The sequence below is a fragment of the Dicentrarchus labrax genome, unplaced genomic scaffold (assembly GCF_905237075.1).
Source record: "Dicentrarchus labrax unplaced genomic scaffold, dlabrax2021, whole genome shotgun sequence".
In the NCBI taxonomy this organism is placed as follows: Eukaryota; Metazoa; Chordata; class Actinopteri; family Moronidae; genus Dicentrarchus; species Dicentrarchus labrax.
In genome coordinates this window covers 7,462,065-7,480,509 of record NW_026136720.1, presented here as the reverse complement: position 1 = coordinate 7,480,509, position 18,445 = coordinate 7,462,065, and the positions used below count along the sequence as shown (strand labels likewise).

General features: G+C 39.3%; 1 protein-coding gene across 3 annotated transcripts in view; it reads left to right on the top strand.

Moving 5' to 3' along the window:
• The window catches only part of cpt1ab (carnitine palmitoyltransferase 1Ab (liver)), an 18,659-nt gene extending 1,999 nt beyond the window's left edge, over window positions 1-16,660 (top strand). For 2 of the 3 annotated variants that reach the window (XM_051382310.1, XM_051382311.1), the window contains exons 2-19: window positions 1,742-1,906; window positions 2,395-2,537; window positions 4,202-4,373; window positions 5,093-5,194; window positions 5,383-5,520; window positions 5,689-5,766; window positions 7,090-7,197; window positions 7,922-8,009; window positions 10,152-10,347; window positions 10,979-11,167; window positions 11,258-11,363; window positions 11,651-11,764; window positions 12,496-12,660; window positions 13,054-13,185; window positions 13,325-13,477; window positions 14,036-14,149; window positions 14,456-14,548; window positions 14,654-16,660. In XM_051382310.1, coding sequence (XP_051238270.1) covers window positions 1,766-1,906; window positions 2,395-2,537; window positions 4,202-4,373; window positions 5,093-5,194; window positions 5,383-5,520; window positions 5,689-5,766; window positions 7,090-7,197; window positions 7,922-8,009; window positions 10,152-10,347; window positions 10,979-11,167; window positions 11,258-11,363; window positions 11,651-11,764; window positions 12,496-12,660; window positions 13,054-13,185; window positions 13,325-13,477; window positions 14,036-14,149; window positions 14,456-14,548; window positions 14,654-14,737 — 2,316 coding nt within the window. In that variant the 5' untranslated portion in view covers window positions 1,742-1,765 and the 3' untranslated portion in view covers window positions 14,738-16,660. Of the gene's footprint in view, window positions 1-1,741; window positions 1,907-2,394; window positions 2,538-4,201; window positions 4,374-5,092; window positions 5,195-5,382; window positions 5,521-5,688; window positions 5,767-7,089; window positions 7,198-7,921; window positions 8,010-8,503; window positions 8,589-10,151; window positions 10,348-10,978; window positions 11,168-11,257; window positions 11,364-11,650; window positions 11,765-12,495; window positions 12,661-13,053; window positions 13,186-13,324; window positions 13,478-14,035; window positions 14,150-14,455; window positions 14,549-14,653 lie in introns of all 3 variants that reach the window. The other variant, XM_051382312.1, reaches the window with a different exon arrangement.
• The last annotated feature ends 1,785 nt before the right edge of the window (window positions 16,661-18,445 follow it).

The following is an 18,445-nucleotide window of genomic DNA, read 5'->3' as shown; positions in this document are numbered from 1 at the left end:
CACATACTGCTGGTCTCCTGTGTCAGTGATGGTCAAATAAAGGCTTAGTTAACATGATTTTAGTGAAATGAAAACATGTTTTTTTTTTTTTGGGGTGGCTCTAAAAATGTGAATAAATGCTGGTTATTTTGTAGGTTTATTGTAGGCATTATGAGAAAAAACATCACTTATATTAGGGCGTTTCCATTTCATATCATGGATTTTGGATGTAAATCCTAAATAATTCATTATTCATTATCTTAAGTGGTCCAGTATATTTAATGGATTTCATTTACTTGTGTATAAGAAATAATTAAATATGAAATGTATTACATATATAGTCAAAATCTTTGTAATGCTAACCACCTTGCTCCAGCTGCACAATCAGTTCATACAAAAATACGAATTATTCTTAATATTATTAGCCTCATTAGTTACCCAATTACAAAAGATGAGACAAGCAAGAAATCTGCTGTCTTAGGCACTTGGTAAGGTAATCATTAACACGATCAATTACTATTTCCCAGAGCTCTCTGTATTGAGAAGATTGGTATCTTATACTCATGTCACCTTTGGAGGCTTAATATCAGTTGCCTATTAGCTCCCCATTCCTCTTATCTCCTTTACCATATCAAATTAAAAATAATGAAATTCACAAATTGCATCCTAACATAATTTAAACATGTAATAGCTCAATGTTGCAGCAGTTCTTTTGTACTAAAGCGTAAGATGGCACACCTGCCCAACCAGTTCAGTCACCTCCCAGTGCATCTTCCTTGGTGTCATTTTGCATGAACCAGATGAATATAGGAACTAGCCATAGTAGCTATATATAGTAATTAATATAGCTAACTATGCTCATCAAGCTGAAATGAAGGGCAACCCTTTTAGTCACGAAATTTCCTTATAAAAAATGTAATCATTAAAATCCTAATAGTTAATAATCATTGTTACCAGTCTTAATGCAGAAGAACAGCAAAATGTTGTGTGCTTTGGTTACTGTTTATACTTCCTGGGATATCTGATTATGGTTGTGTTTTTCTAAATACCCTTAAGTTTTCAGTACTGGCTCACATGACTTTTTAATAAAAAAGACACATGCAGCAGATACCTCTCTGAGACATAGTCAAATGATTGTGACTTCACTAAAAATAACCTCAGTCCTCAGGTCTGAGACACAATCGCAAGCAGGACCAAGATGATACAAAGACCATCAAAAATGTGGTCTTGAGTGTTGGGTTACAGTACCTAAGAAAGAGGCTAAAGACTACAGTCATAGGGATATTAAGAAAGAAATATCAATTTTATATATATATATATATATATATATATAACATATATAGGGCGGTTCTGTGTAAGAATGCAGTTATCTGTTGTCCATTTCCCTACAAAGAGCTCAGAATGAGGAAATCTTGGAAATTGGGTAACCTGAAGCGTGGTCGAGAAATAAGGAATAAAGATTTCTAGTAACTGTCACAGGAGCTGGTCAATACGAGATTGTTCTGAAGTATGGCTGACAGATATCAGGATGTAGTGATTGTACATTGTTGTTTGTGATCTGATTCATAATTGACGTCATTATCCCAACTTTGTGATTAATTTACTGTTTGGTAAAGCCATTTGCATTAACACTGACTGAGAATATATTGTAGGCACAATGATTAAGATGTGGTTGGGTGTTTTTGAGCTACATCTTCCAGTTACCTAAAATGAAACTTCTACTTCACTAACTTTTTTTAATTTACACTTTCCTGACCCTCAGTGACCCTGTACAGTAGCAGCCACCATGGCAGAAGCTCACCAGGCGGTGGCCTTCCAGTTCACCGTCACCCCCGATGGCATCGACCTGCAGCTGTGCCACGAGGCTCTACGCCAGATCTACCTCTCTGGCCTCCACTCTTGGAAGAAGAGGTTCATTCGCTTCAAGGTGAGAGGGGTTTGATATATAGAAGGGCAAAGTCTAGAGGGTTTCTGTAAAGTATGAGGGGAAATCTTGATGAGCTTTGAGTTATTGGTACTCTGTCTGTTATCTACTTTTATCGCGCAACAGTTTCTGTTCATGTCTGTTGTCAGTAAAAATGTAGTGAATAAACAGCATCATAAGGGCCCCAGTTATGCATTATAGTGGAAGGTCACCAACTCTCACACAAACAGTCAACAGTTACAGTAACCTTCCTGTGTGTTCTCTGTGTCCTGGCCTTTGGCATAGTTGTCTGTTTACAGACAAGTCACTCAAACCCTGCTAGCATTTTCATGCATTCCTCTTTTCTTTAGATATCTGTAATTTAGCTGAATCCAAAACATTGTGTTATGAAATGAATGAATGCTTTTATAAACGATATCCTTATATAGTATTTGCTCTTTAAGACTGTGCTAACCTTTTGTAACACTGCATTTGAATTTACCTTTCCACAGAATGGAGTAATGACTGGTGTGTACCCTGGCAGCCCTGGTGGGTTCATGGTAGTGGTTGTGTCCTACATGTCCTACAGTAAATACCAACAGCTGGATCCCTCTCTGGGGATGTTTGCCAAGCTAGGCCAACACATACCCATCAGGTAAGACCACTGATATCATGAGGTATTCTCCCACCATGATATGGTGTTTGTTGGTTTTTCGTTTTTTTTGTTCTGTAAACAAACAGAGACAGCCAAAACCCCTCAATTATTGGCCTTATCAAAACAATATGGAACACAAAAGAGCTGTATTCATGTCTAGACATAACCACCTTGCTAATTTGTTCACAAGGCATGGAATACAATATTAGTTGTGATACAAAATCCAACATGTGAAAGTGCTCCACCTGGACGAATGCATAGCGATGGGAGTTGGAATCAATTTGACTTGGTATCATCCTTTACGACATTTATGCAGTTCTGCACATGCCTCAGGTATTTACAAGCAAACACGTAGGCCTGATTCACCGGTACTCCCGTTCAGGGCTCAAAATGAACTTTTTTGCTCAGTGTCCCGCAACTGTCCTAAATTCTACTTTCAAATGTCCCAGACTTAACAACCATTGTCCCAAATTGAAATTCTTTTTCTCATTCTGCCACAGTCAGTTTTCATTATTTATTTAGTCATTGGTTGAGTTACTGTTTGTTGTCTAACTGTATCAATACTGCAAACTGCAGTACAAATGTAAACCTGTTTCTTATATACAATGAGATAAGTGTATATACGCACACTTTGAACATTGTAATTATTTGGGGAGGGAGAAGATCAAATGAAATACAGAACTATTTACAAGCTCAAACAAACTATTGTATTTACATATAAGCTTTAGGAACACCTTAATCCATAGATCCGGAGAGAAAGCGTAAGAAAAGTTCAAATTAACTATTTACATATTTACAAGCTGTAGGATCATCCAAATCCAGATACCTAGAGAGAAGGTCAAACATTCACCAAAGGTCACCACACCCACTGTCTGCCAAGTTGTACACACTGGTCTATGACTATGTGTGTAAGCACACATGTGACGTAGCTTAGACCTTAGAGCAACATGTCACTGCAAGTACAACAAAAGCCCTGAGAACAAAAAGCCAATAAGAGTGTATTGAGTGTATATTAGTGTACTGGAGAGAGGCAATCCCTCCAGACAGTGAACAGGCCAAAGAGAAAATAAAGAAAAAAGTTTGTCATTTTATACTTTTATTGTGTACTGTCCCAGAATTGCCCCAGACTCTGTGTCTTAGTATCCCAGGTGGTGTTTTTATTGTCCCCTGGACAACGGGACATCCTTAATTACGCTGCTTCTGTCAGTGGCAGCTTTAAGTGTAATAACAATTACAGATTGTAAAGTAGTTAATTTCATTTTTGCCATTCCGATATCACATTTTGTTCCAACTGTCCACCGCGCTTCATCTTCATGTTTGATAACATGTGTTTTTGATCATGTTTAGTGATATTATACAAGCACGTACTGTCCACCTAGCTTTTAATGCCTCTCTTATCAACACTTCCGCGGCTCTCAGAGGACACAAACCGCCACCAAGGCCAATAGTCGGGCCTGCTGATAAAGAAACAATTAAACAAACTACCGAAAACATAACCTCCTTGGTGGAGGTAATAAAGGTTTAGGATTGTACTGGGTGTGTTTGTGTTAGATTAATTACATGCATTGTTTATCAGTCATGATTTAATGTGCCTTTGTTGACTTAAGGCTGGGCCAAGTCTATTAATGATCTCTGCCCCCCCCTCTCTTTGTCTCTGTCCTTAGTCAATATATGTCCACAGATAGCCAGAGGATAGTTGGAGGAGTTCTGGTGGGCACGGGCCTGTGGGTCACCATAATCATGATCATGAGGAATGTCCTTAAGTGCCTGTTGTCGTGGCATGGCTGGATGCATGCACGCCATGGCTCTGTGTCCTGGTCTGCTCGTCTGTGGATGGTGAGACAATGAATGTGCTCCTCTGTTCAATTCACTCAAGAACAGATTCCTACAAGAATGTCCTAGTGCAATTTATTCCCCCCACATGAGTAAAGAATGCAGTTTTTGCCATCTCACATGGAACATATTGTTACAGCTTGTGAGAGCCAGATGTATGAGAGACAAGAATTGGAAGAACATTTGTTAAAGTTATGGTCACAAAATTCTGGCTCTTAACAAATAAAAGGGTCAACTTTTATTACTGTACAGTGCTGAACTGTATTAAAGTATAGGTTGTGATACACTACAAGTTATTTTGTGATGCCCTTGAATACTAAAAATAAAGTAGAAGAGCGTATTTTATAATATTATTAAAGTTTAATAATTCTGTAAAAAGTACAAAGTCGAGTAACTGTAATGAGTCAAGGATGCACTTTCTTTTTTTACTTTGACAATTCTTGTGTGAAATGTATGCCGTACTAAAGTAAGTGTTACTTTGGTACTTTTAGTTGTACCCACCGATAACATGTTTGCACTTTGACCAGTGGTGCCAGACTTTCAAAGACAGGGAACCAGTCTAATGAAATGATGTTTAGCCCCTTTTCTGACAAGCTAGTCTCGTTGTACCCTCTATTACTACTGACTTTGACTTATAAACCACAGGTTTCCAAATTAAACAAAGTGTAACTTTAAATTTCCTTTTGCCCTTCCCCTCTCCCTTATCTGTTCTGCTTCTTCAGATATTAGTGAAGGTGTTTTCAGGCAGGAAGCCAATGCTCTACAGTTTCCAGAACTCTCTGCCACGACTACCTGTTCCCTCTGTCAAGGACACCTGCAAAAGGGTAATTTCCACTTCTTCGTCCCATTACTTTTTTTTTTTTTTATCTTAAGGAAGAGCCACTAAACAGATTTTATTCCGGTCTATCATTATCTCTCATGGGAGAATGAATAGATAAAAAAAATCTGGCCTTTCTGCTCCTTCCTTGTTTAAAATCACTCTTTGCAACTATGCATTCCCCTGTGTTAACAGTACCTGGAATCAGTACGTCCACTGATGGAGGATGAGCAGTATGAACGAATGAAGGGCTTGGCTAAAGAATTTGAGAAGAACCTGGGACCCAGACTGCAGTGGTACCTCAAACTCAAGTCCTGGTGGGCCTCCAACTATGTGAGTTAAAAAGAATTCCTCTCCCTTTCTCTCTCCTCTGCTCTTTTGTCACAGTTTTGGAGTCTGTCCTAGGTCTTGAATTGGCTTCAAACTGCTTAGAAAAACATTGTCTGTCTAATAGTCTCACCCTCTGTCTCTTTCTCCCCATCCTCTCTTTGTGTTGCACAGGTCAGTGACTGGTGGGAGGAGTATATTTACCTTAGAGGTCGTGGGCCCATCATGGTGAACAGCAACTATTATGCCATGGTAAGATCCCTATCTCTACCTGACAGTCTTTCAGCCTTTTCGTCAAAGATTAAGCAACATGCTAAAATGTAGGTTGTTTTTTTTTGTTGGTTTGTTCACTTGTTTTGGTGACACCAAAATGAATTCCAAAAGCTTTCAACAGAGAGTTTGACCCTTTTACAGCACCATGTCCTAAAACACAGCTGTGTATAGTGGAGTTATATACAGAGGTTATTTCCTCTTTAATTATTAACTGTTAATGTGTAATCCTAAACATTTGCCACTAGAGCTGCAGAGTAACCTGTCACCTCCAGGCACACCAACAAAGTGTCATATGGTAACATGAACTCTTGAGCAACTTTATGGCACATGACCGCTCTGCCAAACGCAGTGTCTTAGACTAAACTGTATACAATTGAGAAAGCAGTCCCATTATAATAACCCCCGAAACTGTATTAGATGCCTCCTTTTCGTCTGTTCTCTACCTGTTAGTCATTATTCATAACATGCAGTCGATTTGCTGTCTAATAATACTAATAATACTCATGGGGAACATAAATATACACAGCTGCATAAACTGCTGTCAGTCATACGAATCGGATTTCCTCACGTGGGTCCTGATGATACAGGATGACAATCATCAAAACCATCCTATTAAGGAGTTATCTGTCTCTGTCTGTCTGTATAACTTCATTTTTTCCCTCTTGGTAGCCTTTGGATAAGAATGTATTTATGGCATATCACTAGTCTAATACTGTGTGTGATAGCTGTGTACAGTTGGGTAGCAAATGTTTTTCTATGTAAGGTAAGGATACCCACTTGGCAGTAATAATCCCCATACATCTGCGTGTAGAAATGTACTGTGACCGTGTCTCAGGAGAACTCATTACATCTACAGTCTTGGGATTTTCATCATCTTGGTTGGCAAAGCTACAACCACTGTATTGTAATTTGTCTTTGATCTGTGATCATACTCATTGGGCTCAAATGAACACTTTCTAGCACTGAGGGTCTATAAGAGGAAAAAACACACAGCTCCCTCTGTGTGTTTGTCCCTGAATGAGAGAGATAGTAGACTGAACTGTCACTCCAGCAGGGCAGGCACAAGTCACAGCTCCTAAAGACAAAGTGCTATGGATCTGTTTTGTCTAGTAGTGCAGTAGTCCAGCACCATTGGAATGTCTGTTTTTGCATCCTAAACAAAATTCGATCTCTGTTCTTTCTTACAAAACCATATCACAAAAACACTTCTGTTTGCATTTACAAGCCACATATCATGTGTTTTTCAGGACACAATGGATGAAATGTGACTGATTACTGATTTATTATTCTACTTTTTTCCAGGATTTCCTTTATGTGTTCCCCACCAACATCCAGGCTGCCAGGGCAGGTAATGCCATCCATGCTATCATGCTCTACAGGAGAAAACTGGACAGAGGCCAGGTCAAACCAGTGAGTATAGCGCTCCTCAGTCTTCCTGTCTCACTTCTGAAATGATTGATGAAAATGTTGAACCTTTGTTAATCTACAGACATTGTTCAAGCTATATATAAACCACATTAGTATGTGTTCAATCCTATGTAAATGTTTAACTTTCTCATTAATGATTTATTGATTTATTAGATGCTATCTCAGTGAGTTTCTCTTTTAAGTTAACAATAAATGCTGCCTATCTTTCACAACCTTTTCTTGTGTACTATAAAATAAGTTTGTTATCACCAGTCTTATTAGTGATTATGTAGATACTTCATATTGTCTTCTGCTCACTGTGTCTAACTCTGACTGTGGAATGACACATGCACTGTGCTTTTTGCTTGTTTTGATAAAAGTACAGCTTTGATACCAGCAAAGCAAGATCACAAGCATTTTCTGAAGGCTTAGTGAATAAGGCTTATTGAATGCTAGTGATTTTACTGACACACGCAAGTGTCATCTTTTCCCGCTCCTCTGTCAGTCCTTTTCCTTTACCAGCATGATGCTTTAGTGCAAATTCTTTTTTACGTTTGCACGATCCTCACACGTTTTACAACATGCTGCATAAACACACACTGATCTCTTGCAAATACAGATTGTATGCATTTATATAAACACAAATGCATGTGCTCCTCTGTTACACACTTACATTCGGTTGTCTCTTTACTGTTTTATCCCTTCGCTGTGTTGGACGCTGCGTTAGATATACTTGCTGGCAAACAAGGTTCCTCTGTGTTCGGCTCAGTGGGAGCGGATGTTTAACACCACCCGCATCCCTGGTTTGGAGACAGGTAAGAGGAGGGCACATCTTCATCGTGCCCTCAGACCCTCAACCCGTGACCCTTGCTGTACCACGGCAACAGCCATTGGAAACCCTGACTCCTAGACTCATTGTCAACAGCACAGTCCTGAAACAATCCTACTTCTGATTGGCATTTATTTGTTATGTTATAGATCTATTTGGGAGATATACACATTTAATTTGTATTTGTAAAACATTTAATTTACAATTTGATTACATATCCTACTGCAAATATCAGGGCTTTGCTGGTGGCATTGAGATAGAAGACCCCTGGTTTCTGGACCCTGCTCATGTCTCTTTCCTTGGCGGCCTTCTGTGATCCCTTCTTCTCCTTAAGACTGCTTATCACACCAATCCTCATTGCTTCCTTTCCACTTGATCCATGCTCCAGTCCCTGTGTCTGCTGCTGCTGCTGCTCTCTGGGGATTTTGGTCATTTAGTTTGTCATCTCGTTGTGTTTGACTCTCCCCTTTTGCGTTTCAGCTCATGCTCCTACACACTGTTCCCATGTGCTCAGCCCAATACGAGCGTATGTTCAACACCAGTCGTGTCCCAGGTGTAGACACAGGTAGAGTCTTTAGCAGTGCCACCTCCTCCACATTCCTACTGTACCTCTCCTTGGGACATTTGTCCGTTTGTTTGAATTAGAAATAATATGACTTTTATGAATTAATAATGCATGTGTGCTGGTTTGTGCACATTCAAGGATTAATTTGCATGCGACTCAAATCTAATGTTTGAGTTTGAGAAGGGAAAACAACGAGAGTGTTAAGGTAAGACCTGAAAATGTCAAACAGTATTAAATTGGCCTGAATACATAACAACAAATTACTAAATATATATTTATAGTTATTGTTTTACGTACATTTCAGTATTTGTCCCATGGAGTTTGGAAGAAAAATATAATTTTAATTAAAGATAATAAACCACTATTATCACTCCTAGGTGGTACCATTACAAACTCCTGGGTTGTGCTAATGCTGCAGAAATTTCAGTATGTCTTTTAGTAAAGAAACTTTCTTGAAACTTCGGATTAAGTACAATGTTAAGTTGTAGGAGAACTGGCATGATATGAAACCTGCACAGTCAGTGTGTAAAGGACATCTAATGCATGAGAAGACGGGGATCAGTTCAAAATGAAAGCCCCACATTCATGAGACAGCCAACACACACAAACTGCTTTTAGCTCTCTGGCTGTGGAGGACAGAACTCAATTATGGCCTGTTTTAAATGAATTGAAATGTGTTGTGAAGGTGTCATGTAAAAGTTGTGACATTTCTTACTTTTTTCAATTAAATATAGGTAAAAATATATGGCAAGAACTTTAATTGTTAAATATAACATATTTTTTATTGCAATTTCCAAAACCAGTTTGTTTAAATATCAGGCTCTTAGTGGCCAGTCCCGTATTCACTTTGGCATTGCTGGAGCTGCCCTTGCTGTGAGAGCAAACAAACTGGGCTAAATAATACCTGGATGTGAGGTGCTTGTTCCTAGCATAAGTATACCCTCCTTTGTCTTGTCTGTAACAATGGCAATGCTTGTTTGAGCATCACCAAAACAATATCATAGCTTTGTATCAAAGAAGCATATGATGTTTTTGAATTGGTTTCTCTTGGTTGTCCCACAGTGTTGTTCAAACAAACATTGCCTCAATTCATTGTATTCCAAACCCCTACCCTGTTCCAAAACGAATTTCCCTTTTCATCTCACTTCCTGCACTTCCCATTTCAAGCTGCTTTAGTTTTTTAACTGTATAGTCCCTCCTCCCTCCCCCCATCATAAAGTTTGAATTCAGTTGTTTTTTTGCCCTTCAAATGAATATAACTTCATAAGAAGGATGTTTACCAGCCCTGGCTGTTGTGGATGTCACATCATTTTACCAGTGGGACCATTGGTTATTGGTTACTAACACTTCTATTGTTCTGTCTATATTGAGTGAAAGGCTGTGACATCCACACTCCACTTTTTTTTTTTTTTTTTTTTTTTTTTTTTTTTTGATCATTTACAAATTTAAGCTGCAAAGAGATCAAACACACAAATTTACTCTGCCCGACACCTCCCCAAACACTTCTCCAACTGTCTGTCTCTTTTTGTTTCCTCTCTCACTTACTTGGTCCCTCCCCCCCAGACATCCTTCAGCACATGAACGAGAGCAAACACATAGCTGTGTACCATAAGGGGCGTTATTTCAAGGTGTGGATGTTTTATGACGGGCGACTGCTGTTGCCACGGGAGATAGAGCAGCAGATGGAGAGGATCTTGGCAGACCAGTCGGAGCCCTTGCCGGGAGAGGAGAGGCTAGCTGCCCTTACTGCGGGAGAAAGGTGGGTGGCATTACAGAGCGAGCGTATGTATTGTAGCATAACAGGAAGTAAAGAAATACTGTATGTAAATGTTCATTTATTGGAATGATATGTTTCAAAGTTGATTCAATGAGGTAATCATTGCAGTTATACAGTGTTGCTATACTCAATTCATACGATAATAGATAATGAGAAGAAACAATATATCTGATATCCAGTTTTTAAAATAAAAATAGGATCCCTTCAATTTTATATTAAAAAATGTACCCAATATCTACTGAATAGGACATTTTTGCTGCTGTGATGTTAGCACTGTTTCTAAATGACCTAAAACCTAAAATCTTTGTTATATCTGTATATCTACGTTTTTGTTACTCATCAGCTGACAAATATGCTGAGGTCTGTGATAAGCTAAAATCGGCCAATAATATCACCTCACACAATGTACTGGTGAGATAACTGCCCGTCGGACAACATGAGTGTTATGAGGTTAGGGAGAGGTGTGGAGGTGACCACAAAAATGCAAGTACTGTGCCTTCCTCCCACACATCACACAGAAGACAGAGACAAACTTGTGTGCACTAGTTAGTGTAAGTAGGCCTGACTCCCGTAAGGCATTTCCTCAGATCTGCCTTAATTTGAAATTCTGCAGGACCCCATGGGCCAGTGCTCGGGAAACCTACTTCAGCCGTGGTAAGAACAAGCAGTCACTAGACGCCATTGAGAAGGCGGCCTTCGTTGTGACCCTTGATGACACTGAGCAGTGCTACGATAGCAACAACCCAGTCAAGTCTCTGGACAGATACGCCAAGTCCCTGCTCCACGGAAAGTGCTATGACAGGTGAGCTAGATGAAGTTGACATATTTTGTTTGCTATGATTCAAAAGTATGTGGCACAAGTTCATTGTGTTTATTATTTGTTGTCTTTCAGGTGGTTTGATAAATCCTTTAACCTGATTGTTTTCAAGAATGCCACCATGGGACTGAACGCAGAGCATTCATGGGCAGATGCTCCAATCATTGGCCATCTCTGGGAGGTACATCTATATAGTTATTATTTAATAATAATCATTTTTGATCGACCGCCCACAAAAAATACATATAATACAAAAGTGTTGTTGATTTTGATTGAAATAGATTTTCTTTTTTCTTTAAAGGACAATGAGGAATACATTTAACTAGCTCAATCTGAACTAATACAACTGAATATGTTTTTATGTTCTGATTGGCTTGGTTTGTCCAATCTTTTTAAGACAAATGTAAAATCAATCAATGTCATGTCTGCATTTAATAGAGTTAGTCATGTTAAAACTTTGCGTTGCAGCATGTACTTTCCATGGACCCTGTTAAACTGGGATATGAGGATGGTCACTGCCGTGGGGAGCCCCACCCCAACATGCCAGGTCCTCAGAGGCTGCAGTGGGACCTCCCTGCTGAGGTAAGGGCCGGATTAGTCTCAAAAACAACTTGTTCCTACAATGGCTGTTGTGTTTGGCCACATTCAAATGTGGGGACAAAAGTTAGCCATCATATAGAGGGTTGATAATTATTTAAATATGGGGATAATATGTGCATTCTCTCCCGGAAGAGGCGTTTCACTCACTCGTAAATTATGAAAAAAGAGAACTGGAAAGAGAAGTTCAGATCCTGCTTAATTTCTCACCTTTGTGAAGCTGTTTGAACCTTCTGACAAGCACTTCTGATGAATCATGCTGGCAGCTTAAGACCGCTAGAAAATGTCTCATACACTGTAGGCTGATACGCAGGGGTCTCAAACTCAGATTGGCTTGCATTGTCATCTTGTAGGAGAGCCACTACAACATTCAAATACAACAAGAAAGCGCAATATTTTGATGATATTTCCATTATTAACATCATGCTAAATAAAAAATGCAAACAGCAGTTTCTATACATTTTCATGTCATCATTTACAATCATCTTTTTTTTGTTCGTGGCCCAAACAATGTGCACCAGTGCTTATTCATTACTTAAATCTAAAGATGTACTGAAAGGACTTTTGGGTATTGTACATTTGAAATTTAAAAAGGTGACAATACAATATCTGGTTGTCTAAGAAGTACTATGCCACTGATAAACATTTTATTAATCTGAGCTTTGAATCTTTTGTCACCTGCTCACTCTAACACATGACTTTGTCACTTCCTCTAGTGCCAAGAGGTCATCCAGAGTTCTCTCACAGTGGCCAGGTCTCTGGCGGATGATGTGGACTGTCACATTTTCCCCTTCAGTGACTTTGGCAAGGGTCTGATTAAGAAGTGTCGCACCAGTCCTGATGCCTTCATCCAGATCGCCCTCCAGCTGGCCCACTACAGGGTAAGTACATACATCTCATTGGTTTCTCAGCAAAATCTTATGACTGAACACTTCATTTCTTTGTCATTTTAGTGGCCTTTGCATGATTTGCTTATAATTATAATAACACATACAGTAAACACTCACACTCCTCTTAAATTCCAGCAGAGGGCAGTCACAACTTGCCAGCCAGCGTATCATTGGAGACTGTTCATGAATGATTTGATAAAAATGTTGTTCAGCTGTAGTTTGAGGCTGTATTTTCTTGTTGGTTTAGCAGTTAATTTGATAATGCAAAACTCAGCACAAGCACAATTTAAAAAAAAAAAGGCCAAAAGTTGCAGACTCATTGACAGTTTGTAAAACAACTTTCTGTGGTTTCATTTAAATCTGACGCATACTGTCTCTCAACAGGACAAAGGGAAGTTCTGCCTGACATACGAAGCCTCCATGACGCGTTTGTTCCGTGAAGGCCGAACAGAGACTGTGCGTTCCTGCACCATGGAGACTTGTGCCTTCGTTCGATCCATGATCAGAGACGAGACGGTAAGGCTAAACAGAAGCAACGCGACACACCTCTGATTACAGTGCTGCTTTAAGTCGCTGATTGTAATTCCAGCATACATATCATGCTTTTTAATTGTTTTGTCATGTTTCACTTTTTATTTCTTTTCTGTCCTCTTAGAGAGAAGAGCGTCTCATGTTGCTCAAACAGGCTGCAGAGAAGCACCAAAACATGTACCGCCTGGCAATGACAGGACAGGGTATCGATCGCCACCTTTTCTGTCTCTATGTGGTTTCCAAATACTTGGGAGAAGACTCAGCCTTCCTCAAGGAGGTATGATGTTGCAAGTTGTTGGAAGATTTCGGCTCTGTAAATTAAACACCACCATCATCACCAATATCACCAACATGATATTGTCCATGTGAACCAACACAGACCAGCGACCATTGATTTACAATAATACAGACAAAATGGTGAACTGTAGTAGCCTTGAAATTATTTTGTGCTTGAAATGATGGATTCCAAGATTTGGGTCTCAGCCCAATTCTACGGTAAAAACAGTCAGGTGTTTCGCAGGTTTTGTTTGGACTAGTTGTAAATTAAACCTAGTCTTGAATTTACTACATGAGTTTTATTGAAAGATAGGTGGTTGAAATGAATCTTGTCCAGCAGCCAGATATTTAAACTCCACCTTCCATTTTGACATGGTATATTTAAATCCAGCGCATCACTGTGTGACACGTCACTCCTTCACATCCCAAAGTAACTTTCCAATAAGCACCTAATAAAGAAATCCACACCAGGCTAGATACAAATGTTAGCTGGGCTAAGAACACAACATGAGTTTGCTTTGAGCGGTGAAATTAATGTATTTATTTCCCTTATGTTTAGGTCCTGTCTGAACCATGGAGGCTATCCACCAGTCAGACCCCTGTGCAGCAAACTGAGTTGTTTGATCTGGTCAAACACCCTGAGTATGTGTCCTCCGGAGGCGGATTTGGTCCTGTAAGTTATCCATCAGTTTTTACAGGAATTTAGGACAGAGCTGAAACGCTTGTGCAGATGCAATTTGTGGATAAGTCTATATTATATATAATATACTCATAAAAATGTTTCCTCTTCACTGAGCATAGCGTGTCACACTAAGTGTATATATATGTCCACTTGTTTTTTATGTACTTTAATGAGGGAATAAAAAGTCTGTACATACATGACAGAAATTCCCATGTTTTGGAATTATAGTTTGAATACATTGAGACTATTGTTGATATTAAACTCACATCTCTTTTTCTCTCCTCCTGTGTCCTTTAGGTGGCTAATGATGGTTATGGTGTCTCCTACATCATTGTTGGTGAGAACCTCATCAACTTCCACATCTCCAGCAAACACTCAAGCCCGGAGACCGTAAGTTCACTAGTTTTCAGTATTTACAGACAATTTAAAATTTTCTATGTCTTTAGGAGGCTTTTTAAAATCTTCTTTCCACATTTTTTTTTTGCTTTATTTCAGGACTCCCACCGTTTTGGCACAAACATCAGACAGGCCATGCTGGACATACTGGCTCTCTTCCAGCTCGACAACAAAGCCAAGTGATCGTCCCCTCTGTGGGTGGAACAAACATGAGAAGTTGTTTTTAGCAAAACATATATTCTTCCTAAAGCTTGTACAGAATCAAATGTTGGATTTGGGGTTATTTTTTAAGTTAATTGATTTTACAGAAATAAGGATGATTGAGATGATGATATTTGGAAACATTACTGTCAATATGTGTGTGAGGCGTTCATGTGTACTGTATGTATAGGCTAGGTGAGATTCGGGTGGTATGGGGTACAGGTAGTGCACAGATCAAAGTTTTTATTTACAGGACTGTTCGCACTGGTGCCTTAGTGACCCACTAATGTAAAAAAGGGCAGAAAGGGAGGAGAGAATCTGAGCCTCTGTAGTCTGAGATCAAGTCTGTATAACCACAGTAACTGACATTTCAGCCGAAGGATTGTCCAGTAGCATCATCCAACATTTGCACCATGTTTTAAGTTGAGAGATGGTGCAATATTTTACTAGTTTTTGTCCCAGTGTTGAAAATCTTCTGAATTCATGTTGTTTTTAGTTTCTCCCCCCCCCGATCTCCTCAATTGCAGAACCTCATGTAACCGGCAGCAAACGTGATGTTAAGTGCTATCAACAAACTGCATGTTGCGTGGTGTCCATTAATTTCAAATGGCTCTGTATTTAAACTGCTACCGAGTCTCATTCGCTAGGCTGAACCATTTTATCCAGTAATCTTCTACCTATGGAAGCCTGTAGAAGTCGAGCTATAATTACAAGAGTTGTAAATATTCAACATAAGAAAGTGAACCTGTGTCAGTGTGGTTCTGGATAGCAACACACAAGACACGGAGCAGTTGCCACGGTCTAGCAAATGGATCTTCGTTGCCTTTCTGACTCAAGTGCACAGGCAATATGTTTGTTCTTTTTAGCTGCCATGATTTGATTAGCGCCGAAGGCAGATCGCGTTTGTGTCATTTTCATTCTCAGGTTTTACTAACTTGGCCTAGTATTCAAGGGTGCTGGCTACAGCGTTGGAAGGTTAGTGCTTATGTGGACGTGTACGTGTGCAGCAGTAGAAGAAATTGAGATGCAGTATAATGTCTACAGTAATAATATAATCTGTGTGACTCAGACGTGCTGGTGGGTGGGAAACGTGAAGTTTGCTGTGAAAAGTGAGGGATTCGCGAGACAGGTTGTGTGTCTCGGTTGGATCTCACTTGCACGTGTTGAGTTTGACTGACACTGTGTGTGGCTGACACAACTTTTTTCAGTTTCTTGTGTTTAAAACAAAAAAAAACAAAAAAAAAAAAGAGTGGGTTCTGTATTTTAACTCTGTTGTGCACTCCATGACTGGTCCTTTTAGTTCTAACCAACCAATTCCTAAGTACCTTGGTAGCCTTTTTGTCAGATCAAGATGAATTCTAAACTTTTATGAGCAAACTGTTGAGTTGACCGTTCCAGCATAGTGATGTTGCAGCTGTCAAGAATGAGGTACGCAATCGTTTAATAGGTTATTATAGTATGTTAGGAAATCCATGAGTAATGCTTAGAAAGAGCAGATGTAGTGGGGGTGTCATGTGTAGGAATGCATTTCTGTTATGTATATGTTGTCAGTTCATCATTATTTATTTTTTTCCATGTTTTCACCACTTTATTCAAGAAACAAAAATGCATATTTACTAGTTGAACGCGGCGAATGATGAGCATTAAGTTAAAGCTTTGCTGATTCAAGAAGTGAAACGGACAAAATGGTTCCTTTTTTGACATGACAGTTTTGTTACCACAGACTTTGCCAGTATGTTGTAGTTGTATGACTTTTTATCTCAGTAGACCTCATGTTTACACTGCTGCATGGTTTTTGAAGATGAAGCTGTATATCTTTGCCTTTAATTTAAAGATGCGTAAAAAGAAAAGCAGCTGATATACCAAAACAAGTTTTAACAATAAAGTGAATGTCAGACAGCTGTATCAACTCTGTGTTTGTCATTTCTTACTTACAATCTGTATACACCGTATTTGCCAATGCCATGGGGGATTTAACACCAAGACAATCACATTTTGGATAAATATGAAACCATAAGTTAATTAATAGATTAGTTGATTGACAGAAAACAGTTTTATAACTGAGGAATTGTTTATCAAGCAGAAATTTTACCATTTGTCTGGTTTCAGCTTCTCAAATGTGAAAGTTTTCTGTTTTTCTGAATATCTTTGGGTTTTAGTTGTGTGTGAAAATAATTATGTTAATAATGAATAATTAAAACAAAAACGGTCAACATTCTCACAATGTCTGCTTTTTAGTTGGTGTAATGTTTACCACATTAACCGTCTTAGTTTAGCCTGTCAGAGTGCAACCATTTGCCAGTTAGCACTAAAGACAAAGTTCAAGTATTTTGTAAGTAAGTATTAGCTAAAGGAAATGATAACGTATCACTAAAGTTATAGCAATTCATCATGAGGGTGAAATGAATGTGTGTACCTAATTTCATGGCGATCTTTCCAATAGTGGTTGAGACATTTCCCTAAAAAAAAACAAAAATGTCATCCTCGGGGCACTAGAGGGAAAGTTACGGGATCAACAAAGCCATAAGGAATCATCATCTGGGGACCATGAAGGTCTGTATGTCAGAATAATCCATGTAATAATTGCTGAGATATATAAGTCGGGATAAAAGAGATGGACCGACAAACATTGCTGCTAACGTGGTAAATAATTACTTTTTGCTGTCGTAATTAAGCATTTAGTAGGTGTTTAGCTCGGTGGTATCATTATCCACATTCTCTAACCATTACCTCAGTGAATCTAACCATCTCCTTCCCTGAGAACCAATGAGGCTTTAGGTGAAGAATTTGAAAAGGCCTCTGTCAAGCACAAAGGTCACTTTGCACCATAGTTGGTTCAACGCTTGTTTATTTTATTTTGGCTCAACTCTCATCCACACAAGTGGTCATGGCTCTGTTTATTAGTTTTTCTTAGCTCTGACAATTTGTAAACCTCCGGAAACTGGTCTGGTGTGAAAAGAGAGGTGGACTGGTGTGAGATCTTTCCTTCCTTAGCTCAGTGTTTCCTTAATCAAAGGGAAGCCGTAGCCTTGCATCAAGCCAGGTGGTTGGGCTCAAGTGGACGGCACCCAGGAGCCAGTTCCGTCTCTGAGGGTATTAATAAGCCCCTCCACTGAGGCTGCTCGGGCCATAGGCCTTTTCACCCATTAACTTGAATTAAACAGAAGACGTTTAAAGGCATCATCAGGTGACAGATTCCCAAGGAGGAAATAGGCAGGAAGTGATTACATGTGAAGGTTTCCCTCTAGCTGCTGTCCACTACTTGTGCACAGACCCCAATGCTACACCCGCCCTGATGTCACCCTTCTCTAGGCTTCCGTTAGCAGGCTAAAATTTCAAGACTACATTCCTGTGGTGTGCTTACTCTTCATCTACTCTGGGAACCTGCAATTTGGCCACTTGGGAGAAAGGATCACTTTCAAAGCTAGAGCTTTGTTTATCTTTAATTTTAGGTCTTTATCAAAATCATGAAGTGTGTCCTGGCTTTCCATGCATTAAGACAAAACCCAATGCGTGCAGGCAAACTGCGACCAATCCATACAGCATAATCAACAGGCTTCAACCAGCTGGCTTCTGGACAACAAGCCTTTAAATTGTACACCTAATTGGCAAGCTGGAAAACCCATTCACTCAAGAGCAGACGCTGAAACCTAAAACCTTGACTTGCACCTTCTAAAAGTAGACTTTGGG